The sequence below is a fragment of the Nothobranchius furzeri genome, chromosome 2 (assembly GCF_043380555.1).
Source record: "Nothobranchius furzeri strain GRZ-AD chromosome 2, NfurGRZ-RIMD1, whole genome shotgun sequence".
NCBI lineage: Eukaryota > Metazoa > Chordata > Actinopteri > Cyprinodontiformes > Nothobranchiidae > Nothobranchius > Nothobranchius furzeri.
The window spans coordinates 90,220,808-90,245,775 of NC_091742.1; the positions used below are offsets into that span (position 1 = coordinate 90,220,808).

Genomic DNA, 24,968 nt, shown 5'->3' on the forward strand with positions numbered 1-24,968 from the left:
TATATACCCATTTCAATTATTTATTTTTACCAGTGAAACCAATATAACGTCTCTACATTCCCAAATATACATTTCTGACATTCAAAAACAAATCAGCAACCAATATAGTCACCTTTCTTTGCAAGGACACTCAAAAGCCTGCCATCCATGGATTCTGTCAGTGTTTGATCTGTTCACCATCAACATTGCGTGCAGCAGCAACCACAGCCTCCCAGACACTGTTCAGAGAGGTGTACTGTTTTCCCTCCTTGTAAATCTCACATTTGATGATGGACCACAGGTTCTCAATGGGGTTCAGATCAGGTGAACAAGGAGGCCATGTCATTAGTTTTTCTTCTTTTATACCCTTTCTTGCCAGCCACGCTGTGGAGTACTTGGACGCATGTGATGGAGCATTGTCCTGCATGAAAATCATGTTTTTCTTGAAGGATGCAGACTTCTTCCTGTACCACTGCTTGAAGAAGGTGTCTTCCAGAAACTGGCAGTAGGACTGGGAGTTGAGCTTGACTCCATCCTCAACCCGAAAAGGCCCCACAAGCTCATCTTTGATGATACCAGCCCAAACCAGTACACCACCTCCACCTTGCTGGCGTCTGAGTCGGACTGGAGCTCTCCGCCCTTTACCAATCCAGCCACGGGCCCATCCATCTGGCCCATCAAGACTCACTCTCATTTCATCAGTCCATAAAACCTTAGAACAATCAGTCTTGAGATATTTCTTGGCCCAGTCTTGATGTTTCAGCTTGTGTGTCTTGTTCAGTGGTGGTCGTCTTTCAGCCTTTCTTACCTTGGCCATGTCTCTGAGTATTGCACACCTTGTGCTTTTGGGCACTCTAGTGATGTTGCAGCTCTGAAATATGGCCAAACTGGTGGCAAGTGGCATCTTGGCAGCTGCACGCTTGACTTTTCTCAGTTCATGGGCAGTTATTTTGCGCCTTGGTTTGTCCACACGCTTCTTGCGACCCTGTTGACTATTTTGAATGAATCGCTTGATTGTTCGATGATCACGCTTCAGAAGCTTTGCCATTTTAAGACTGCTGCATCCCTCTGCAAGATATCTCACTATTTTTGACTTTTATGAGCCTGTCAAGTCCTTCTTTTGACCCATTTTGCCAAAGGAAAGGAAGTTGCCTAATAATTATGCACACCTGATATAGGGTGTTGATGTCATTAGACCACACCCCTTCTCATTACAGAGCTGCACATCACCTAATATGCTTAATTGGTAGTAGGCTTTCAAGCCTATACAGCTTGGAGTAAGACAACATGCATGAAGAGGATGATGTGGACAAAATACTCATTTGCCTAATAATTCTGCACTCCCTGTATACATACATACATACATATATATATATATATATATATATATATATATATATATATATATATATATATATATATATATATATAACTGAATTAAATAAAGAAAAAATATTTCGGCATGGGTTTTGATGCCCAACGTGATGCCTTTAAAGAAGGTACCAAAACCAGAAACCAGTCATTTTGATAAAAAATAAACTATATTAATAATAATAATAATAATAATAATAATAATAATAATAATAATAACCTTTATAAAAAGAGAGATACTCATTTGACAAAACAAGTAAAATTGGAGAAGTTATTTATTTTTCTTCCCAGTTCGTTATTTTTTCATCTCCTCTTGTCTATTTTCTCTCTTTTCTTCTTTCCACTCAACCTGATTTTGATTTTCTTTTTTTTCACGGATCATTTTTTGAATGTCTAACAGTATCTTATCATAACCTTTCTTTCTTTCACCTAGTTTAGCATTGTGCTCCCTCACTATTTCCTTCAGTGTTAAGTCTGATCCAGTTTTGATCTCTTTATTCTTGTTTTGTTTTGCTTCTTTTTCTGTTTCTTCTTGAAAGTCTTTAATCTTCTTGTTAAACTCATCAGCATCATTCTGTGCCTCCATCATTTGGATTGTAAGTTTCTTCTCCAGCTCCCGTATTCGTGATTTAAGGTCATCATCTTGTAGTTTCTGCTCCACTCTCATCAGCTCTCGTTCCTCTTCAGTTGTTTTTGTTGTTTCTTTTTTCTTTGCTGCAGAAACAAAAAGTTGACAAAGTGTAAGAATCTATATATGTGAAGTAAAGATTAAAGCAACATAAATAACAGAAGAACTTCTTCATCATAAATAATGTAACATAAAATCATTTTAGAAGATCAGATGAAACAAGTTGAACTCACAGAGGTGTCTTTGTCTCCAGACCAGAACAGAAGCTGAAACCAGGAACAAGCAGCAGAACAGCACAGAGAAGCTGATAGAAACAGAACAGCTGGACCGGACCACAAAGAAATCATCTGAAGCACAAACAAGAATAAATGTGTTATTTGTCTCCATAAGTGACCTGTTGGAGACTTCATGTCCGGGTCTTCTACCTGGAACATGGACGTGGGTTTCTCTGCTCTGCTTGAGGTCCTTCTGATGGATTCTACAGGTGATGGTGTTGTTGGGGCTTTTCTGCACAGTAACTCTGCTGCTGACAGCAAGAAGACCATCAGAACCTCTGGTTGTCTCTGTAGGTCCAGCTGAGAGGACGTGTCCCTCAGCGTCCAACCAGAGCAGCTCTGGTTCTGGCCACCAGGTTCCAGAGCTACAGTCCAACATCACTCCACTGCTGCCTTCATCAAGTCCTGCTAACCTGATCTCAGGTGAGGACACCGACCCTGGTGAGATAAGAGGTGGAGGAGTTAGTCAGTGTCTCACCTGCAGCAGAGACACCTCACTTTACAGAAAAAATTCATGGTAACAATTTTCTGATTTGATATAAATGCTGTCTTTAGAGATTCCTGCACATTCTCTCTTTTTTAAATATGGCAACATGTTGTAATCAAAATCGGAGATGCTTTTAACTCAAAGTTAACCTAACATGTAAGTTTTGGGGAGAAAACCAAAGACGCACACAAGCATGGAGAAGAAGCCAACTCCAGACATTCATCTGTACATTTTTAAATCCATATTTGGTCAAATATTAAAGAACATTAAATAAACAGCCTTCATTCCTTTTATCCACTTCGTTACCATTAGCATTGTTCTGCTAGCTTGATTCTCCCTTAAGTTAGTCAGTAATTCTCTGATCATCCCATTTGTCTCTTCTTGTTTTCTTGCCAACTCCAAACCGGTAGAGGTCATGTTTTTTACAATAAAATGAGATGTTAAAGGTAAAGCGGAGGATCTTTTTTTCCAGGTGTTTCATCGGGACGATTGACCCACATAACCGTCATCAGTGTCGCAATTAGTCGCAATTTGTGACACGTGAAAGCCAGGCGTGTTGCAAGCTTTTCAAAAGTGTGGGGGATATTGTCTGTGGATGTCATCAGCTGTCAATTTAAAATCAACCTCAATCCAGTAACAGGTCCACGCATGATTCACAGTAACAAAGTCCTTCCAAAAACATGCTTAATATTCACCAATCAGGGCTTCATTTGAGCCAGATCTTGCCGGAACAAGACGCGGGAACTATCGTATTTTGAAACGACCGTCCGGCAACTGTCTGCTAGGATCCGGCAACTCACGCGACAAACTTGTGCTATACGCAGGATTCGAATTACGGGTGCGCTAGGGAGCTCCTTGAAGCCGTCAACACACCCAGTGGGAGGCCGAAACGATCCTGGTTCTACTGATATTACATCTTCTATGTGGACACTGCTGGGATTATTTAGAGCTGACTGGCGCAGAGCTCTGATCGTTGATGCGCTCCTGACAAATGCATCCTGAGAACGGCCACAGTAACATGATCAAAGTGTCGCCACCTCAAAAACAAACTTAACACGCGATCGTTTATGTCGGCTCATATCCTTTCATGCTTTCTGTCTTTTATTTGTGCCTGATGCGTTTCGCTGCTGCGGTGCGGAGAGCATCACCTGTGTCGTCCTCCGGTGACCGCACCAGTGCGGTCAGCGCACACTCCATTATATTTGCTGTCAGTAGATCTTCTTGAACTGCAGTTCAAAGGTAACTCATGAGGTGATTACATATGAAGCCAGGTAGCTAGGACTAATGGGCCATTCCCATCTGTACCGGGTCGGCCCGGGCCGGGTAGCCCCAGTCAGCCCCAGCCTGGCCCGGTTGATTCCACACATCCTTGTCTTAAGCCCATGTGAGCTGATTCTACCCACCAATCAGAGGCTTGCTCTAATGGAAGGTGTGAATCTGCTGTCAGCAGTGGGTGTGTTGGCCCTGGTCGGCCTGAAGCAGACCCCCTCGAGAAGAGGGCTGAGAATGAGCCTTGGTTGGCCCGGAAAAATACCAGGCCACCCAGATATGTAAACAACCTACGCTACCCGGCCCGGGCCGACCCGGTACAGATGGGAATGGCCCAATAGAGGAGATGCAGGAAGATAATAAACAGAGACAGGACAGAAAAATAGTCAAATAAAAACAAGCTCCTTTTTGTACTTGTTGGTTGCAACAAACAGACACCATTGAAGGTAATCAGAAGTGAGGAACAGAAAATGAAATAATTATTTTAATGTTTAGAGCAGCAGGAACTCCGAGAGGCTGCAGGCGCATCAGTGAGTTTGCAGCCACTGCGCAGGGGGAGGGGGCTGAAGCAGGGAACAGTAAAGGTGCAAAAACTACCGTTGTTAAAAGGTTTCTCCCGATGTCGGGTTTCAAGGAGAAACAGGAGAGGGAGGGGAAGAAGGAGATGAGGCAAACAGAGTGAGTGCGAGGTAGAGAAACCAGACTGGTGTGTAGGTGAGCAAAACGGCTGGAAAAGTGTGGGTGCTGAACGATCTCAATAAGAAAAGTGTGGGTGATGAATCCCCCACGTCCCCCACGGGTGCGACGCCCATGGTGAAAGCCCTCATTCCTCGCTTTTCTCACTGGGTCCTTGATGTTTTTTTTATTATATTACTCTTTTAAATGCTCCTTTTTATGTAATCATATGTTAATCCACAGAGTTCTTCCCTCTTCTCCCTTTCTCTGGAATGCAACCTGATGTTTGTCTGTGGGGGTTGGGCAACTCTCTGCCTAGCAAAGCCGGGCGTACACTGTGCAACTTTTTCACATTTTTTAGCCGATTTTCCACGTGTGCGAGAATCCACGAGATCGGGGCGAGTTTTGAGCTGAGCGTCGTGTAGTGTACAGGGGGTTACGAGAGGCAATTAACACCACGTGACCAGCTACCGATCAGCAATCGTGAGCCCGCTAGGACTTCTGGCCTGTTTGATATTTTGCTCGTCCCTCGTGAGGGTATCGCACTGTTGAAGCGGCGCTGCGAGCAGCTGCGGCCCAAAAAGTACCAGAACCGCTCACGGCGCATGCGCAATCATGCATCAACACCGCTCACCCGCTATTTCCCTAATAACACACGTTGTTCGTTTTTATTTCTTCACGTTTTTTATACACACAATGACAAGGATTTTCAAGAAAGCGTTTGTCGTGTTCATGTCAAATTAAACTGATCACAAAACACAGATTTACTTTATTCATTTCATTTTCCTCATCCAGCCCCCATAAATCCCTGTGTGTCCTCCTGCAGCACTCCCGAAGGACAACAGGCAAAAACAAGACAAAAAAGTCTGACGTGTTGAGTAAAAACTGCTATTTTTAGCATATTTTTAGGTCCGACGTGTTGCTACCAGACGTACAGTGTGAGCAGTCAGGTCGCATCCGAGAACTGGGTCATACAGTGTGAGCGCATGACTCGTGAGATCTGCCCTGCGAGGAAGTCGTACAGTTTGAGCTGAAGCTGAGTGCTACGAGTGAAAAAGTTGCACAGTGTCCACCCAGCTTAACACAGTCCTGCAGGCTGAGTGACTCAGCAGTTTTTGGCTCCTAGCAGCCACTCCTGTAACTTGAGACTTCCTTTTCAGAAGGCCCCGCCTTAGGTAGAAGTAAAGCTGTTATTGGTTAGCTTTAGCTCAGAAGCAACGTTGTTATTGGTTAGCGTAGGCTATGACGAATAGGTCCTTGTTCTTTTTTCTCTTCGTTTCAATAAAACCAGCTGTCGTGCAGAGGAAGCCAGAGCTTCAGGACGAAGGCCTGACAGGCTTTTGATCGGTCTCTCTCTGCTGCATGCAGCGTACATAACTTTACTGATTTCTCCCTGTGTGGTTCATTTTAGGACATAAAAATACCCAACAGTCCTTTTAAAAATGACTGAGGGTTGCAAGAGAGAAAGAGTCTTCGGAGTTTACGATAAGAAAATAAAATCCTCCGAGGTGAAAAATAAGACCCGAGTTTTTTAGGAGATTCTTCTCAACGATAGCGTGCGCTGAAAGTGAAGGTTTGGCTCCTTGCAGACGCCTCTGTCGCCGGTTTTCTGCTCGACAGGTAAGCTAAAGTTCTGCATGCTATTTGGAGAAATTGATTTCAGATTACTGCTAGAAGAAGTGCTGTAAGGCTGGGAACTACTTGTGAACAGAGCGTGCACGAGGATAACTAAGCGTTCTTTCTCATGCACATTTTTTCTAGATCTGGAGATGCCGGATTTCTCCTAAAGTTCAGAAGCATCCTCTGCAACAGCTTTAAAGTGACACTAAGCAGTTTTTACATTCTCATTAAGGACGGGTGCAGTGATTGAGTCGGTAGAAACTTTACCAACCTCACATAGGACAGCACTAGTGATGTGACGTTCACGAACGAATCAAATCTTTTGAACGGGTTTTCAAACTGAACGATGAGAGCCGAGTCCCTGTAGAGAGCCGTTCATCTTGTCTTCTGGCAACAAACCTCCCCGGAAGTCGGTAAGGTGCACTCGCTCAAACCCACCCACCGCTCTGACGGACGTAGGAGAAACCCTAACCAACCCCGTGCGCCCTCATGCAGACCGCAGGAACACGTTGCTCTTAATACCCCCCCCCCCAGCCCCGCTCTCTTGGCTTCACTTCATTCAAAGGAGCCAGTCTTTTGAACGGCTCTTTGAGGTCAACGACCGACTAATGAACGGCTCCCATGAAAGAGCCATAAATCCCATCACTAGACAGCACCCTGCAGCCCTCCGCTGGCCAGATACCACCGTTGTGTGGAGCGAGTAGGTGCCCAAGGAGGGCACTGGTTAATAGTTGTTAGAGATTTTCTGTGCTGATAGCTAATAACAGGCTAGCAATTAGCTTTTTTCAGTTTGCCAAAAAAAAAAAACAGAAGAAGAAGAAAAAAGAAGTTTCCGTTTTTGTTGGCATCATGGCAGAGCCTGGAAGTAAAAGTCGGAGAGTAATGTCTTTGGAGGCAAACTCCACACAAACTCCACAAACTACACTCATTCAAGGAAGCTAAAGGAAGCGGAAATCACAGGCTGATGTTGCTCCTGAACGTGTAAGTAATAAAATTTTTGTCCAACATCGTGGATCGGTTTCATTTGTGGCTTATTTAGTAAGACTTAGTGTTAGCTCGTTTCTACAGCAGCAGGACGGTTATTCCGGTTTTAGTCAGCAGGACAGATTCGCTGGAACCTGTTTGGTGTTACTTTAAAGGATTTCTAGTTTAGTACAAATCATCTGCTAAAAATCCTGATAAAATATCAGAATAAAAATACAGTTTTCTCACCAACAAGAAGATAAACATAGTTTTCTGTTTGGTCCTTTGGAACGTAGCATCTGTATCTCCCATTGTCAGTCAGCCTCACATCTGAGATTCTCAGTGAAGCATCTCCATGTTTCAGTTGGCCAGCCGACACTGAAGCTCGTCCTTTGTAGGCCCTGTTTTGGTCCACCAGATGTTCCTGACCCTCGTGCCACACATGCACAAATCTGGGCATCAGGTCCAGTCTCCCCCACTCCACCGTCGTCTGAGAAGCATCTTTAGGAGGTTTCAGTGAGCACGGTAATGTGATGTCATCTCCAACCATCGCTCTTATCGACTGAGATGGATCCAGGTCTTCTGACTGACCTGGAATGAAAATCAGCTTTTTTAGATCGCAGGGATCGGACAACCAAGGCTCATGTCTTAGTCTGCCCCCAATCATATATATTTATTTTTAGCCTTTAGCTCATGCTAACCTTACCTGTGCAGGTGTGGATCAGGAGAAGAATCTGAAAAACCACCGCAGTCCCAGTCTGCAGGTTTAGAGATGACTTCTCTGGCTGGTGACCCATCCTGGAGACCTGACTGCTCCATCAGACACGAAGAAAACTGTGTCAGGTTCAAAATGAGCCACAGAACAACTGATGATGTAACCATAGAACTGATCTGCATAAGTTTGGCCCAAAATGATCTGAATGTGCTTCTCAGCATAAAACCCTCACATTACCTGGATCGGTTGGGTCTTTGCGATAGCTCGTGCAATCGTACTCCAGCAAGAGAAAAAAGACTTCATGAAAAGAAAACTTTACCTTGTTTCTTATCAGCCGAGCTCCTCTCAAAGCTCAAAGTCCTCAGATGAGAAACGCTTCGGTCAGAGCTGAGGATGGTTTCGTTTTTCTGTTTCGACACCAACTTTCTTTTAAATCCTGATAAAATTAAAAATGATGAAAACTAGATCCCACTCACCCTTCTACATGTCACCAAATCAGTGCAAATTTACATTTAGAGTTAAAACAGGTCAGGACTTGTGGACAACCTTTGGTTTTATTACAGTTTGGTGACTGATTAAGTCAGAGTGAGGCTGAAGAGGAACAGGATTTACCTTGATAAGGTAACGGAGCACCCTTCCCCCACCTGTCCTAGTGCACACAGACGGTGGTGGTGATGTGGTGCACTCCTGTCCTTATTTCTAAAAGATGAAGTGATGGCGGCATAAAGGGGTATGGGGGCGGTCCCTGCGCTGCCGTGGACTTGCGTTTATCTTGGACATAAGTTGCGTTTTTTTTAGATCAAAGCCGCTCCTAAGGGTGTCTGTCCTCCACAGTCCCCGTGCAGTCTCTGACGATCTGAGCTCCAGCTCTAACCGAGAGAAGCTCACGGAGCTCTGCAGCGCTCCAGTTTGCCATCTTAGCTGATTTAGTTCAAAAAGCAAAACTTGCGGCTCGTGTTTACTTTCACTTTTAATGCAGTTGCCTGCCGGGGCTCGGCAGCAACTCCCCACGTCATCATGACGCTTCTCTCCGTTACACCAAGGCACAATAGCCGTTTATAAGACAATATTACTGCCAAGCAAGACGGAACAAACGCCGCTGAATGTGCAGCATGGCGTTGTGAAAGCAGTCATCAAGCTGCCAATCCCTTCAACTCATAAGCAACTACAAATATTTCTTCTTTTTGCTGATCTTTAACTGCATTTTACTGTGAACTCTATTCAAATGATGCACATCTAAGTTCTCAGTCTATCCAGGTGTCAGTAGAACTGTGGCTGTTAGACGCAGGTCCTTCTGGTGGCCTCCCTCTTCCAGGACATGAAGAGTTGCATCTCCACCTGCATGTGTGTCCCAGAAACAAAGGCAGCAAACAGTCACCATACAACAGGAACACACCAGTCGCAGAAGTGCGACCATGTGCTGTGGCCGGTGTCGGCCTCTCTCCTCCACCCCTCCCATCGGATATCACCATCACATGATCAAACAGGCTGCAGCAATGTCATCCTCCCCTCCCACCCAGGCTTCTTCCACTGTTGAAACAGGCTGTTCACTTCATCAAGCCGACAATATCAAGTTGGGCATGTAGAAGTTGGGCCCCCTGGGGGCTCGTCCATAGCTGGAGCTGGAGTTCCACCCTCCCAGATTCGAAGGGGAATATATATATATATATATATATATATATATATATATATATATATATATATATATATATATATATATATATATATATATATATACTTTATATTAGTGTTTCAGTTTTGCTTAATTATGTAGGTCTACATGCATTCTTACTTATTTACATATCATTTTCACCAGCTGTCTCTCATTAAACAGGGAATTTCCTTCAACAGAATTAGCAATATCACTGCTGGAAAAAGCAGGAAATGCACATGCTGAAAGGTGTTCATCTCCTTTTCCATATCACTCCCTTAAAATGTGTTTTTTATTCTAAAATTTTATTTGATGATAAAATTCAAATTTGGATAACTAATTAAATTTCCATGTTGTGTCAAAGCTTTACATAACTACATTTTCAGCTGTCTTTCCTCTTGAAATCGAGTATTTTTGTATGACTGACAAAAATTAAGGATTCACTGCTCATAAGGTGACTTCTTTATTAAGTCTCCACGGCTTCATCGTAGACACAAAATGAATAAGCACACAGATCAAACCGGAGTCAGTTAGGGTTACATAAAATTTTTAAGTTGGACAACTTTGCATGAATACGTATATACTTTGTCCTGACCAAACCTGACATTGGAAAGGTCCAGGCTCTGTACATAGTGAAATTGATATGTGTTACAATATAGGCTATCATTTGTGACAAAACCTTTATCCAAGTTACAACAGTCTTTAAAATTAATGCACAACAGGGAAAATGCAGCACAGACTCCTGCAGGATACTAGCTGTAGTTCTCCATCATCAATACTAGATTTCATTTTTTATTGTGTTCAATGGTATATTAAGTTTATTTATTACAATTATTAATAGCTTTTGTTTCAGTTTTGTTCTCTGATGAATTATTTGGAAATTATTGATTTTTGGTTTGTTTTCTAAAAGCTACATAAACAAATTACATCTTGTAAAACCTCCCATAATTCTGTCAGATTTGAAATATTTCATTTCAAGGTATTTAGTATATGAAGAGGTTTTTTTTTCTTGTATGGTGCCTTCAAAAAGGTGCTTCACAGTAATAATCTCACAGTAATTTATGTTACATTAACAGACTAAATAACAATGTTTCAACCTGCCCAGCATCCAATACAATCTATACATTTTTACTGACTGATATATATATAATTATCATTATGTGGAAAAACAATGTGTTTATCACCAAAAATAGCCTTTTTATATTCCTTTGTAATAGTATTGATAGAGAAGAGAGCCTTAAGAGATTCCAACAGACCCCCTTAAATGAGGCTGCTAGCTAACATGCTACATTGCTCAACTCCTTGAGGTTCATTGGGTTGTGAGGGGACACCTGCTGACATATCATCAGCTACTGATTCTGGTAGGGACAAGGACAACAACCCATTTACCATAATTAGATGAAACGTTGTTCCTCTCACTGTGGATATCAGAGCTAGCAAACAGGTTGAATTTAACCACTCAACCAAACCCACCTTTCTTTGAGAAAAACTGTGTGACATACTGACACCCTTTCTTCTGCCTGTCCTCTTTCCGTTCTGTCTTCGACCCAGACTTTGTTTTTGCAAACATATTTTTACGGCAGCCTTGGCAGACTCTGCTGTCTGACTGCTGCGTGAGCTGGCTTCGCCTGCTATGGGCCCCTCGGCCAGGTGGACTGTACCATTTTATGCTGGGGGGGGGGAGGGGGGGGAGGCAAGTTGTTGGTAATTGTAGTCTTAATTTTGCCACAGGGCCCCTTGCATGCATTCATCTCTTTAATAACTTCTACAAAAAAAGGTCATAATATGTCAGTATGACTTTCTTGTTTGACAAGGTTTGTACACTCTTTGAGCCCCTAGCTGCCTTTTATAAACAACAAGCTATCAACAAGCTATCCTATCCAATCCTGATACCATTTAAATGTAGTTATTGTCCCATAAATAAGTCTGAAATACTCACTCAAAAATGGAACCACAATTAGCCACCTCCTCTACATGGATGACAAAAAACTGTATATCAAGAGCGAGTGAGACATTGACTCACTGATCCACATCACCAGGATCTACAGCACTGATACTGGAATGTCATCTGGACTTGAGAAGTGTGGTCGAAAGTTGACAAAGGAAGGGAAGTGCCTTGGTCTGTGGCTCCCGGGTCAGGGGGTTTAAGATTTTTGGCGTCTGCCTGATCAATCCCGGTGGCGGCCTGGTGGGGTCTGGGTCCATGGGCTCTGCTGGGTCCCCGGCGGGGGTGGTCGCCCCTGGGTCCCGGGTCGCTGGGTCCCGGGCTCGGCCGGCTAGGGGGTGGGAGGCTGCGGGCGGGCCTGAGGGCTTGCCGCTGATGTCTCCCAGGACTCTGCCGGCTGCTGGTTGTGGCCCCCCGGGGGGATCCTCTGTGCCTCTCGAGGGGGGCGAGGGCCTTTTTGGTTGCAGTCTCCTTGGGGTTCCTGTGCTCTGGGGCAGCGCCTGGATCTCTGGGACTTGGAGCTCCCCCCCGTCTCCTACGCATCTTTGGGGGGCAGATCTGTGGTCCCTCACACTCTCTATTGGACGCTCCTATAGAGAAACCTTACATATACAAGCGCGTGTACACACACAGATGCTCACATGGTGCTCTCAAAAGTATGGGCTTGGGCACGTTAAACACAGGTCTTAAGACTATGGTGGGCACTTAATGCACTGTGATTTATTATCGTGTGACTGTTCAGTTAAAGAATGTTGATTATATATTTCTTCATCAAGATGACACAGTGATGGCTTGATCTTGTTGTATTGTTGTTGTGTCCCATTTTTTTTTTCTTTTTTTTTCTTGTCTCTTTCTGCAGGTCTAGAAGCAGACTCTTGTTCATTATTGTTTATTTTTGTGAACCCCCCACCCTCTTCCCTCCTCTCCCCACCTTTTGTCTTTTCCTTTCTCTTTCACCTCTGTCTCCGTGTCTGGTCAGAATTACAAAGCATTCAAAAACAATAACAATAAAGTTTTAAGTATCAGGCGTGACATTAAAAGCAGACGCTTTGATGCTCCACCTGAGAGTAAATCTGTAAGGCTTGTTACCAGCATTCAGACATCAATTCTGTTTGCTTCACAGCCAGACAGGACAAAAAAATAAATAAATAAATAAATAAAATAAAATAAAAAATAAAAATAAAAACAAAGGAAGGGAAGATACAGGAGGGGTCTCACTCCCAGAAGGAACAAAATCAGACCTTGAGGACAGCTACAAATTCCTTGGTGTCCAACAAGCAAATGGCAACCTCAATGAGGCTGCAAGGAAATACACCACAACCAAATACTTAAAGAGCAAGTAACGTCTAAATTAACTTTTTTTTGCTGATGAACTGTATAAATGAGTGTCTAATAGTGTTTTAAATGTGTGCATTCTTTATTTTAGCATTTTGGTGCATTTTCTTTAAAAATGAAAAATTCTGTCTAAAAACCACAGTAATGCGCCACCTTCAGCTGAAAAAATAGAATTTGAGTCATTTTGAATAAATTTTGGCCAATGGCTAAAGAGTGAAGTACTACGTAAACCAGTAGAGTACTACGTAGCAGCTCCCTGCCAAAGTTATAAAAGCAACGAGCGTCTCGGCCACGCCCCGTGGCGAGTGGGAGTTGGATTTGCAAGCGAGCGTAGGAGGTCGGAGGTAGTTCAGCATTAGCATATAGCATTAGCATATCCTAGTCTTTAGCATATCTTTTAGTGTTATAAATACTTATTTAGTGTTAGCTTGGCTGTTGGATATTGTAGTTTAGTTAGTGTTTGGCTGTTAGTGTAATTGGGAAAGTATTTCGGGTTTAGTGCTCCATATCGTCTTAGTATTGGTGAGTAGGTGTAGTGTAGTATGGTTGCGGTGACTCTGTGGGCATTTTACCCGCGATTCTGCACGTCTCCGTTTGAAGAGGGAGGCTGCCCACCGTGGCTCTTCCGCGATTTAGATGCAGCCCACCGACTCTGCTCCCCCACCACGGCGGGCTCCAGTCTGAGGTGAGTCAGCTAAATAAACGTTTTAACATCTTCTAAAGACAATTCCCTACCTAAATGCAAAGTCTGAGAGACGTGGTTCACTTCCTTTAGCTAGTCAGTCGGCAATTCTGCAACAGTGTCTCTAACTAACGCTGCACTTGACAGACAGCATTACAGCGTGAAATCCAGCTTGTGACCCGGTTCTGTGAGGAATTCTGTTCAGGAGGTCGCATTTCAGGCTCTCCACATCATATGTGACTGACTTTTACGTTATAACAACGATCACATACTAGGAATGTTATAAAGCGCCTTTATAGGACAGTTTCTTTTGTATTTTATCTGACTTTATAAACTCCCAACAACAATGTGCTTCTATTTTTTTTTCAGGCTAAATCTACCCAAGACACTGGCTGTCAGACTGATTTAGCTGCAAGAATGCACTTGTCCAGGCTGATGTGAAACCTTCCCTGTAGCAAAGGTGAATTATTTTTAATAATCTTCTATGTAAACATTTTATTATCACTTTCTAGTTTTAATTTGTTTTACAGATTATTTTTACACGTGATTTTATGCTCTTTTAAACATTTATAAATGTGCTGCTTCTTTGTTTTTACATAGCCAGCCAGAATGGAGTTCACAGCCGCAGTGTGTCTTGTGACCCACGGGGACCATGATGAAAATTCATCTTCCAGAAGGTCCCAGAGCAGCGTCCACACCCCCTGAAAAGACCAAGATGTAAGGTGTCTGCTGTTGATTCCAGCTTCCACCTCAGTGACAGTGCAAGCTCAGTGAACTGTTCAAGGTAAAAAAAAAATTAAAACATTTCAGAATTTTTAAGATATTAACAATTAAATAAGTATGTGATTACATCATGAAGGAGGCTACTGATTCTGCCCCCGTGACACTTGGTGGTGACGTGTGAGCTGATTCACCTGGAAAATAACTTTTACATTAAATATTTTGTTTTTGCTATCAAAAGTAAATTAACTAATAACCTGCATTTTTGCAGGACATTCATCAAAATATGGACTCTACACCATGAGGCATGCACACGTTAATACTCTACAAGAGCACATAAGGTGAGCAGCACCACATATTGTACACTGTCCTGGATTTGTTTTCTTTCTGCATCTCATTAGCCTGGCTGATCACCTGATAACTCCTGTCATCTGGTTATGACAGCATGAGGATGTCCTCACACACCTGTAACCTATCAGCTCATCTGGCAGAATAGAGAGAGAAGAGACAACACCACATCTCCTGTTCCTGGAAAGCCTTCAGCCATCCTTCGATGACTGAGAACCTCCATCAGCTCTGTCTCCTGTCTGCCTACAATTATTATAATAAATATTGTGTTTGACAAGTTTTTTGTGCTGCCAAATGTGTCATTTTGATTCCAGTTTTGATATTTTAATGGATATTTATAAATTACATTGAATATCACATTTTTGTTGCATGTTTAACTAGCTCTATTGTGATTAATTAAACTAGCACCTCACTGTTAAAAGCTCGTTCTAATTTCAAGCATGTTTAAGTATTTATGGACATGAACAAAAACAGGAAATATATAAATTGAGATTTATTTAATTAATATAACAAATAAGGGGGAAAGAGTCATCGAAAGGCACATTCTTCTGGAAGTTCCTGATCCTGACGACACCAGCAGAGACCAGCTGCAGACACCAGAGGACCTAGAACCGAGAGAGCAGCTGTTATTAGTAAATAAATAAAGAAATCAGGGCAGTTTTAGTGGGCTGAACACATTACAGAATAATTTTCTCATGGGGTATTTTCATAACTTTATGCAGCAGACTGTAACTTGAGCCCAGGGCTACCGGAGAGCTGCTATCCAGCATGTTTCAGTGGATTTCCCTGCTTTAACAGGTCAGATTAGCTGTTAAGCAGCTCAGCTATTTGTTGCTGATTAAAACCAGGTGTGCTGAAGCAGATAAACCTCTAAAACATGCTGAATACTAGCTTTTTAGGGCCGTGGAGACAAACCCTGCAGCTAATCCAATGCTATGGCTAACGGCTACTTACCTTTCAGAGGTGGTTCTGTTGGGTCGGTTCTGGGAGTTTCAGGCAACTCACAAGCTCAAAACAATAAGACTCAGGTCCGCTTGTCTCCTCCAATTAGACTTGGTCCCTTTCTTCTCGAGTGTCTGTGTAAGGAGGGGGAGAAACGTCCTCCACTTCTATCAACTGCTCAGAGTGAAGGGAGCTAGCTTCGTCTAGTTAGCCATCGTCTTCGTCACTGCCGCGGCTCCGCCCTCTCGGTCCTCCAGGCAACGCCTACTAATGTTGCATTTTTTAAAATTGATACGTGGGTGGAGAAGGACTCCGAGGCTCAATTGATCCGCTCTTTAAAACAAATAAGGCAAGTCCTAAGAAATCAGCTCAAGGGCAAGAACAAGATTTGGGAAATAAATTGCTACGCCCTGCTAGTAATCAGATATCTGTCAGGAATAATTAACTGGCCAAAAGAAAAATTACAAACCACAGATGTTAAGACACAAAAGCTCCTAACCATGCCTGGACCATTCCACCCCAAATCCAACACCCTGAAACGGTATGCTAGCAGTAAGGAAGGAGTCAGAGGACTAGCTAGTGTGAGAGCTATGATCCAAGATGAAACAGCCAAGCTCTTTAAGTACCATCAAGGATAAGACCTCTACAGATGACATGCTCAGTGAATGTCACAGACATTGGCAAACAGAGGAGCAGGTGTTGGAAATACTATTGTGGAAGGACACCCTTACATGTGATGTACCACCGACAGGACATAGGACAACTAAAGCCTTTATGCTTCTCCGTCTGCGTCAGTGCGGAGACACGCAACACCATTATCCGTCCTTGTGTAGGGCACGCAAGTACGTACGGAGTTGAGCCCACTTTTTTAAACATCCATCGAACGAGACGGATTACGCAAGCTTGTGATTGGTCAGGACGCCGCTGTTGTTTACAGCGCCGCCATTGCAAAGAGAGCCGAAGATAACTAGCGGCAGACACGGAGAAGCTTGAAGAATGCCTCGCGAAAAAACTAAAAACATGAACGTTTTATACTCCCGTGACTGGAGGAGTGAAAAAATGTGCAGCAAGCGTTTTATTTGTAGACGGAAATGACAGGAAACGTGGGTTTAGAGGTGGGGAGCGCATGAAGCGGTGGGAGAATGAGAGACAAATATGTCCGTGTTAAAAGTCTCTTATATACACAAAAAACACAATATAAACACACGATCTTGGACCGATACATGACGGGATACCACAGAACAGCGCTACGCCCTCTGTTGTCCTGCCGGGCAATTGCTTTGCAACACTCTCCAGGAGACGGAGAAGTAAGAGAGCAAAATGCTTCCGTCAATCCGTGCGTGTCTGTCCCTTGCGGAGCTGACGGAGAAGCATAAACCAGGCTTAAGACAAACAAAAACTGAGATTTAGGTAGCATGAGGTTGAGGTTTCTGAACAGAAACATTAGTAGAAATGTTAGCTTTACCTATGCACTCTTCTGAATAAAGATTTTTGAAGTTTATCCTGGAATATGCCTGTCTCTCTCTGAGTTAAATGGTCACAGCCCCAAGTGGTCAATTGACCACTGGTACTTCTGCGGCCTTGTCTCCCCCCAAAAACCTCTATTTCCTCTTTGATTCCTTAATAGTTTGAATGTTATATATAAATGTGTATACTGGTCTCATAATGTTTAAATGTCCCCTTAAACCAGAAACCAGTCAGAATTGTATATTTTTGTAAACAGACCTCATAAACCCTAATTGTCTCCATAAACCACCAGGTTGTCAAGTCTTCATAAGCCTGTGGAAATTCATATGTGAAATGTATGTTTGTTCTGGTATGTTTCTCTTATTTTTGAAGTGAGACTTTTCTTCTATGGGTAAAATCAAAATTTTTGACATACTTTTCGTTTTCATCAGATGTAGGGAAAGGTGTGTCCTCGTCAACCACCAAAAAGTTGTAGTGGCTTCATAAACCATATATGCACATGTGCATGTGTGTTCGTGTGTGTGTGTGCGTGCGTGCGTGCGTGTGTGTGTGTGTGTGTGTGTGCGTGCGTGCGTGCGCGCGCGCGCGCGCGTGCGTGCGTGCGTGTGTGTGTGTGTGTGTGTGTGTGCGTGTGTGTGTGTGTGTGTGTGTGTGTGTGTGTGTGTGCCTGCTCTGTCTTCTCGATCCCCAGTGAGTCGTCGAGGATGGCTGCTTATACTGAGCCAGGATCCTGTGGAGGTTTCTTTCTGTTAAAAGGGAGTTTTCCTCTCCACTGTCACTAAATGCTTGCTCAGTATAAGGATGCCTGCAAAGACTCTGACACTAGTCAGTGACTTGATGCAACCTTCTGGGTTCCTCATATAGGAAACTTTTTTCTGATTGGCTAACTGACCTGTATTGGAACGTTTACTGTGTGAAGTGCCTTGAGATGATTCTGTGACTTGGTGCTATATAAATAAATGAATTGAATTTAGTGATGCGTAGAAGGGTGAGTGGTATCTGGTTGTTATTTTTAATTTTACCAGGTTTAAAAGAAGACTGGCGTTTTCATTTGAAAAACAAAAGAGAAACCTTCCACAGCTCTGAAGTTTACTGTATCTGAGGACTTTGAGCTTTGAGAGGAACACGGAAACAAGGAAACTTTTTCCTTTCATGAAGTTTTTTGTCTGTCGTTGCTGCTGAGGTCTTGAACACGGTTTTATTTTTAGTAAAACTATTATAAGAGGCATCAGAAAGAACCTGCTGATTCAGGTAATGTGAGGGTTTTGTGTTGAGCAACACATTTAGATCATTTGATGATAAATGTGTGCAGTTTAGTTCCTGGTTTCATCATCAGTTATTCTGTGGCTCATTTTAAACCTGATATAGTTTTGTACGTGTCTGATTGAAGAGTACGGTCTCCAGGATGGGCCACCAGCCAGGGAAGTCATCTTTAAACCTTCAGACTGGGACTGCTGTGGTTTTTCAGATTCTTCTCCTGACCCACACCTGGACAGGTAAGTTTTATTATAACCAACTCTTAGCATTAGCCCAGTTCTGCTGGAGCAACATGCTACATGTGGCTAGCTGTTATGTTGTGTACGTTGAAGCAGTCCAAACCAGTATCTTTTAAATGTTACCAATCCGGCTTGAGCCAGCTTTAGTTCAGTCTTTCTTAAAGGGCTGTGGACAAATGATTCATTTCAAGTTATAAAACAGCAGATTTTATGTTGCAGGTCAATCTGCGGTCAAGGATCTGCCTCAGACCATAACAGCAATGGTTGGTGATGACGTCTTGCTGCCATGCCTCCTAAAGCCTCCTAAAGATGCTTCTCTGATGACGGTGGAGTGGGGGAAACTGGACCTGAGACACAAATTTGTGCATGTGTGGCACGAGGGCCAGGAGCATGGACAAAGAAATGAACGAGCATCGCTGTCGGCTTCTAAACTGAAACACGGAGACGCTTCACTGAAGCTCTCAGAAGTCAGATTCTCTGACGGTGGAAGATACAGATGCTACTTTCCAAAAGACAGAAGAGAATATTTTGTTGAGCTGTTTGTTGGTGAGTAAAGGGAAAATTTTGTCCTCAACAAGTTTTATAATTAGATATTTATTCTGTTTTTTCAGTGTGAGGTTTAAATGGATTTTTATTCCACCGTTTTTTAAATAAGTAATAATGGTTCTATGGTCGAAGCAACACTTCTCATATGAAGCAAACACATTCATCTTTATTTTTGACACTTTTAGTACCCTCCAGAATGACCCGTATCTGGGAGCTGTTACTTTTATGCAAAAAAATGTTGCTGACCACGCCCACACAGTCTCTGATTGGCTGTTGAGATCGGGAGTTCAGCTACTTTGGAGGAACTCAGAATAGAGCTACTGCTCCTCTGGTGTTGACAGGTGGTGGGGTCTACGCTAATGTTCCTTATTGTGACATCACAATAAAGACATGATTGAGATGGGTAATCTTAGGCACATAATTCTTGAAATCAAACACTGACAGAAAACAGATACATGGTTTATATTTACGTTTGGTGACTTTTGTATATTACGTCCACTTCAAACTCAAACAAAGCCTCTTACATTTCTATATTTGTCTTAAAAATAATTATTTTATCTTTTAGACTCCTGATTGGTCTCTGATCTCGTCATTGATAGTTTTATGTATTCACAACATTTCTCTCTGACACTGTAAAGTGAAGTGTCTCTGCTGCAGGTCAGACACTGACTAACACCTCCACCTCTTATCTCACCAGGGTCGGTGTCCTCACCTGAGATCAGGTTAGCAGGACTTGATGAAGCTAGCAGTGGAGTGATGTTGGACTGTAGCTCTGGAACCTGGTGGCCAGAACCAGAGCTGCTCTGGTTGGACGCTGAGGGACACGTCCTCTCAGCTGGACCTACAGAGACAACCAGAGGTTCTGATGGTCTTCTTGCTGTCAGCAGCAGAGTTACTGTGCAGAAAAGCCCCAACAACACCATCACCTGTAGAATCCATCAGAAGGACCTCAAGCAGAGCAGAGAAACCCACGTCCACGTTCCAGGTAGAAGACCCGGACATGAAGTCTCCAACGGGTCACTTATGGAGACAAATAACACATTTATTCTTGTTTGTGCTTCAGATGATTTCTTTGTGGTCCGGTCCAGCTGTTCTGTTTCTATCAGCTTCTCTGTGCTGTTCTGCTGCTTGTTCCTGGTTTCAGCTTCTGTTCTGGTCTGGAGACAAAGACACCTCTGTGAGTTCAACTTGTTTCATCTGATCTTCTAAAATGATTTTATGTTACATTATTTATGATGAAGAAGTTCTTCTGTTATTTATGTTGGTTTAATCTTTACTTCACATATATAGATTCTTACACTTTGTCAACTTTTAGTTTCTGCAGCAAAGAAAAAAGAAACAACAAAAACAATTGAAGAGCAAAGAGAGCTGATGAGAGTGGAGCAGGAACTACTAGATGCCCTTAAAGCACAAATGCGTGAAGATCTGAGGGAGCTGGAGAAGAAACTTACAATCCAAATGATGGCGGCACAGAATGATGCTGATGAATTTAACAAGATTAAAGACTTTCAAGAAGAAACAGACACAGACACAGAAACAGACACAGACACAGAAACAGAAACAAAACAAAACGTCAATAAAAAGATAAAAACTGGATTAGACTTCAAACTGAAGGAAATAGTGATGGAGCACAATGCTCAACTAGGTGAAAGAAAGAAAGGTTATCAAGAGATACAGTTAGACCTTCAAAAAATGATCAGTGGAAAAAAAGAAAATCAAAATCAGGTTGAATAGAAAGAAGAAAAGAGAGGAAATAAACAAGGAGATGAAAAAATAACGAATTCCAATTAGGAAGAAAAATAAACAACTTCTCCAATTTTACTTCTTTTGTCAAATGAGTATCTCTTTTTATAAAGGTTATTATTATTATTATTATTATTATTATTATTATTATTATTATTGATGTTATTATTATAGTTTTTGTTTAAATCAAAATGACTGCTTTCTGGTTTTGGTACCTACTTTAAAAAATGGGTGAGTCCATGAATGTTTGCGTGACAGTGTGATGTAGATGTGTCAGGTCTTTCTAATCCTAGAGTTTCACCATCTGTTTTCTATCAGAAATGAATGCAGCAGATAGGTGTCGACTCTTTTCATGTTCAGCCTGCATGAAAAACTCAGAGTGATTGATTATGATCAGATATAATCATTAAAATTGTTTTTCATTCGTCCACGTCTTTAAGAAACTAAATAAATGATTTAACCCTCTAATGCATGACTTTTTGGCTGAAAATATATTTCACCCCATATATATTATATTTACATTCCGGAGTAAAGACATACGTGTCTACCTGCGCGTGTCCACAGAGCAAACAAACTCGACCCAGACGCTGATCCATCAACACCATGCAAAATGTGCCATTAACCTATACCTGTGATCACTGTCTTCAGAGGAAGGTCACACACAGCAAACCTCTTTTGCAACCTTCAAAACCCCAGCTCACTAAAACCATCACCTGTCTATGGGACTTTGGAACTGCCAATCAGCTGTAAACAAAGCAGACTTCATTACCGCACATGCAAACCACGTGTCACTTGATGCACTGGCTCTCACTGAGACCTGGATCAAACCATGTGACAATGCTACCCCATCTGCTCTCTCAGTTAACCACACTTTCTCCCACACTTCTCGTGCATCTGGCCGAGGTGGTGGAACGGGCGTGTTAATTTCCAACAAATGGATATACAGTCAGTTGCTACCCATCACTAAATACAACTCCTTTGAATACCATGCCATCCAGGTAACTGTACCGAAAAACTTCTTTTTGGTTGTCATATATCTCCAACCAGGTCAACTCGTAGATTTTCTTGATGAACTCGACACCCTGCTCTCCTCCATTCCTGAGCACGACTGTCCCACAATGGTCCTTGGAGACATGAATATTCACCTGGACAATCCCAGCTCATCAGGCTTCCTGTCAGTAATGTAGCGTTGTTAATCTACATAACTAGAATGTAAGCTGTTGCTATTCAGTTTTGTTAAATTCTGAGAAAGATCAAACGAATTGGTACTGAAACTTATATTTATATATCCACGGATATTTATATAATCGATAGAAGTTCATACACCAACTGGCTTGGTCTATATTTAATCAAAAGATTAATATTTAATTTAAGAGATTTGAATTACTAGCTAAGTTTATTTATTAATTCAGAAGATCTCAAGAGATCTTTGCTCGTTCAGTGACCAAATATACACCACTCTGTGTTTTATTCAAAGAAGCGTCAGGTTTAAAAAGTTAAGAATTTATTACTAACAATTTAAAGATGACAATTTAAAAGACAATTCATAAATGACAATTTATAAAAGCTTTGGTATTAACCCTTACCCAACGTTTAAATTTTCTAACGTTAAAGTCTTTAGAGCACAAAAAATGCTCTAATGTGAGGTAAGGGTTAAAACTTGGTATTACAGCAATCTGTGTCTGGATGAAACTAAAAATGAAGTGTGTGTGTTTGGATGTGTGAATGTAGGTCTCAGAAGGTTTTTATCTTAGAGAGAGAAAAACAAGTTCTGGGTGGTAGAATTTGGTTTGCAGCTAAGCTAAATTATTTCTTACAAGAACAGGCATTCAGACGCAATCTGTCGGAAGTGTCTACCTCACCCAGTTAGGAAGACCCCCTTTTGGATCCAAGATGTCAGGAGTAGATGATGACCCCCAAGCACGAGGTGGGTAGAAGAACCGTAGTGCGACCAAAACGGTCCTGAGATGTCTCCGGGTCACAACGACTGAAGAAACTGGTTGCGTCTCAAAAATCAACAACTATGAAGGAGTTTTGCATCAGCTTGTGCTGCAGATGGCGTTTCTGTTGAAGCAATTCTATCAGCGTGACAGAAAAGCTTTAGTAGAAGTTTCAAGCGGCTGACCCGATCCTCTGGACTCTCGTTGCAACGGAGAGAATTTTGGTGAGCTCAAGAACTGAACGTGAACTGAGGAGTTAGGTTTTAAGAGACGGCCGGTAATCTTATTCAACAAATTAGATTTTTACATATTAGAGGGTAGGACTTAACATACCTCAGAACACGCCCTCCCAAGATAGAAAGCTCTGGTGTTATGGAACAAAGACATGTGAGTGCAGTTACCTTTAACCCCAGTGGCGGCTGGTGAAAAATATTTTGGTGGGGCTGTGCTATTTTTTTTTTTAAACAAACTTGTGCTTTCTGAGCTTTGTGCACAACTTCACTATTTCCTGAATTAAGCACAGCTCTTTTATTTTCTGTCATACATCATTGGACAAACTGATTAATCCAGGTGTGTCTGACTATTGGCACACTGCCTTGCAGACCAAGGTTGAAAAATACTGCATTAAATTGCACATAAAATAACACGACCATAAATGGTAAATAGGCAATGCAAGAGGCAAGTAACAAAAACATTTTGTTTAATTTCAACATTTGAGTGAACACGAAAAATTATGAGCAGGTCACTGCTACAGTAATGGTAGTAAACACCACTTAGACAAAATGCCAGAAATTTACACTGTTAGGACTTATGGAAAGTGGAAACACTTTCATAGGAAATAATGTCATCAGTATCCTCTTACAAATGTCATATTTCCCACTTCCCAAGCTGGGAAAGTTGTTTGCTGCAGCAGAAGTGTAACAAGTAAAATGGAATCAGATTGATGTATGTACAAATTTACTTGAAATACACATTTACATGATTAAATATGTATAATAGGTATGTGTGTTGAAATTAGTTTTTACAGTTATTGCACATTAAACAATGTACATGTTATTAAACAAATGTCCCGGTTTGTGGGACAACCAAGGATTTCTGATTCTGATTGTCTTGTTTACAGAAATGTAATGTACAGCTTACCTCTGCACCCAGCTGCTGTTCTCCCTGTCCAAACGTCCTCCGTTTCTTTGTTGGCTGCTGCACTGATGCGCTGCATTCCTCAGTCAGAGAATGAATGGAGTCCCCAATGAGACACAAGTTCCACATCCACCTTCTGTGGATCCCAGCCGTTTTGAATAACAAACACAGAAAGCAAAATAACGCATTAGCGTGATTGCATCCAGCTAGCCACTGCTTCCTGGTGTACCAATTTTGGGAGAAGCGTCGTGTGTACAGTTTACCCTTCTCCTTGTCCTGCTGGCTTATCTTTACGTCGGGCTGATCTGGTCCAAGCTCTTTGATATTAAGTTTTTCCACCATAGTTCTCCTCTCGAACGGATACTGGAGAAGACCGAACTGAATTCAGTGGCTGCTGAGATCCGGTATCCATGTTGTAGGCGCACTGTCTACGTCTGCGTCACGACCGTCAAAACGTTCTGGAGTCGAGACTCTCCGAGTTCTACCGAACACCAACGAAAGCCTTGGCGGTAGCTCTATCGCCCATTATGCTTCTGAAACGTTCTGAAACAACGTTGACGCTGATTGGATACATTCCCATTCCTACCCTTTGATTTTCTTGTCAGCAATTGGACAGCTGGTCCCGTCCTGTTTGGGCGATTGAAAAACAGCACACAGCCTCCACCGCTCGGCAGAGACCGGCAGAGATCGGCAGAGATCGGCAGAGACCAATATAGATATATATACATATATGATTTATTTTTGTTACAAAACACACAATTAACTTAGAATATGTGATTATTGTTAATTTTATTTATTTATTTTTAAAATAAAAATTAAAAACACAGGGGAAACTGGGAGGGCGGCGCCCTATCGCCCTCTACTGGCCAGCCGCCACTGTTTAACCCTGATTTCTGTGTCCTGCATGGTGTGTATAAGTGCACATGATCTTCTTGTCACTGTTAAACAAGACTGATTATCATAAATAATAATTATTATTAACCAAAGAATAAAATTCATTTCTGTAATTAAATACATTTATAATGAACCTTGAT

General features: G+C 42.2%; 2 protein-coding genes across 7 annotated transcripts; one reads left to right on the forward strand and one right to left on the reverse strand.

Annotated features, from left to right (window-relative positions):
• Positions 1-1,607: 1,607 nt before the first annotated feature.
• LOC139066166 (butyrophilin subfamily 3 member A2-like) lies at positions 1,608-8,686 on the reverse strand. Of its 3 annotated transcripts, none has more exons than XM_070548312.1 (6): positions 8,302-8,686; positions 7,974-8,077; positions 7,517-7,858; positions 2,404-2,691; positions 2,212-2,325; positions 1,608-2,064 (listed from the first exon to the last, which is right to left on the reverse strand). In XM_070548312.1, the coding sequence occupies exons 2-6, from the start codon at positions 8,062-8,064 to the stop codon at positions 1,646-1,648; spliced, it is 1,254 nt and encodes a 417-aa protein (XP_070404413.1). In that variant the 5' UTR covers positions 8,065-8,077; positions 8,302-8,686; the 3' UTR covers positions 1,608-1,645. The 3 variants fall into 3 exon arrangements, with proteins under 3 accessions (XP_070404413.1, XP_070404412.1, XP_070404414.1); XM_070548311.1 differs by having other exon boundaries at positions 8,220-8,685; XM_070548313.1 differs by lacking the exon at positions 8,302-8,686 and adding an exon at positions 8,220-8,294 and having other exon boundaries at positions 7,974-8,101.
• Positions 5,989-24,968, forward strand: LOC139066167 (butyrophilin subfamily 3 member A2-like). Of its 4 annotated transcripts, none has more exons than XM_070548317.1 (6): positions 5,989-6,304; positions 18,463-18,568; positions 18,788-19,114; positions 19,812-20,099; positions 20,178-20,291; positions 20,430-24,968. In XM_070548317.1, exons 2-6 carry the CDS (start codon positions 18,478-18,480, stop codon positions 20,846-20,848), a joined length of 1,239 nt encoding a protein of 412 aa, XP_070404418.1. In that variant the 5' UTR covers positions 5,989-6,304; positions 18,463-18,477; the 3' UTR covers positions 20,849-24,968. The 4 variants fall into 4 exon arrangements, with proteins under 4 accessions (XP_070404418.1, XP_070404419.1, XP_070404416.1 ...); XM_070548318.1 differs by lacking the exon at positions 5,989-6,304 and adding an exon at positions 17,795-18,323 and having other exon boundaries at positions 18,441-18,568; positions 20,439-24,968; XM_070548315.1 differs by lacking the exon at positions 5,989-6,304 and adding an exon at positions 17,800-18,323 and having other exon boundaries at positions 18,441-18,568.

What these genes read in the sequence shown, in the direction of transcription:
- LOC139066166 (XM_070548312.1), bottom strand. Translation starts at nt 8,064, where the DNA reads ATGGGTCACCAGCCAGAGAAGTCATCTCTAAACCTGCAGACTGGGACT. An exon ending in CTATGTTTATCTTCTTGTTG is followed by an intron (nt 2,692 to 7,516) that starts GTGAGAAAACTG and finishes TTATCTCACCAG; the next exon opens with GGTCGGTGTCCTCACCTGAG. An exon ending in AACCCACGTCCATGTTCCAG is followed by an intron (nt 2,326 to 2,403) that starts GTAGAAGACCCG and finishes TTTGTGCTTCAG; the next exon opens with ATGATTTCTTTGTGGTCCGG.
- LOC139066167 (XM_070548317.1), top strand. Translation starts at nt 18,478, where the DNA reads ATGGGCCACCAGCCAGGGAAGTCATCTTTAAACCTTCAGACTGGGACT. An exon ending in CCTGACCCACACCTGGACAG is followed by an intron (nt 18,569 to 18,787) that starts GTAAGTTTTATT and finishes TTTATGTTGCAG; the next exon opens with GTCAATCTGCGGTCAAGGAT. An exon ending in TTTTGTTGAGCTGTTTGTTG is followed by an intron (nt 19,115 to 19,811) that starts GTGAGTAAAGGG and finishes TTATCTCACCAG; the next exon opens with GGTCGGTGTCCTCACCTGAG.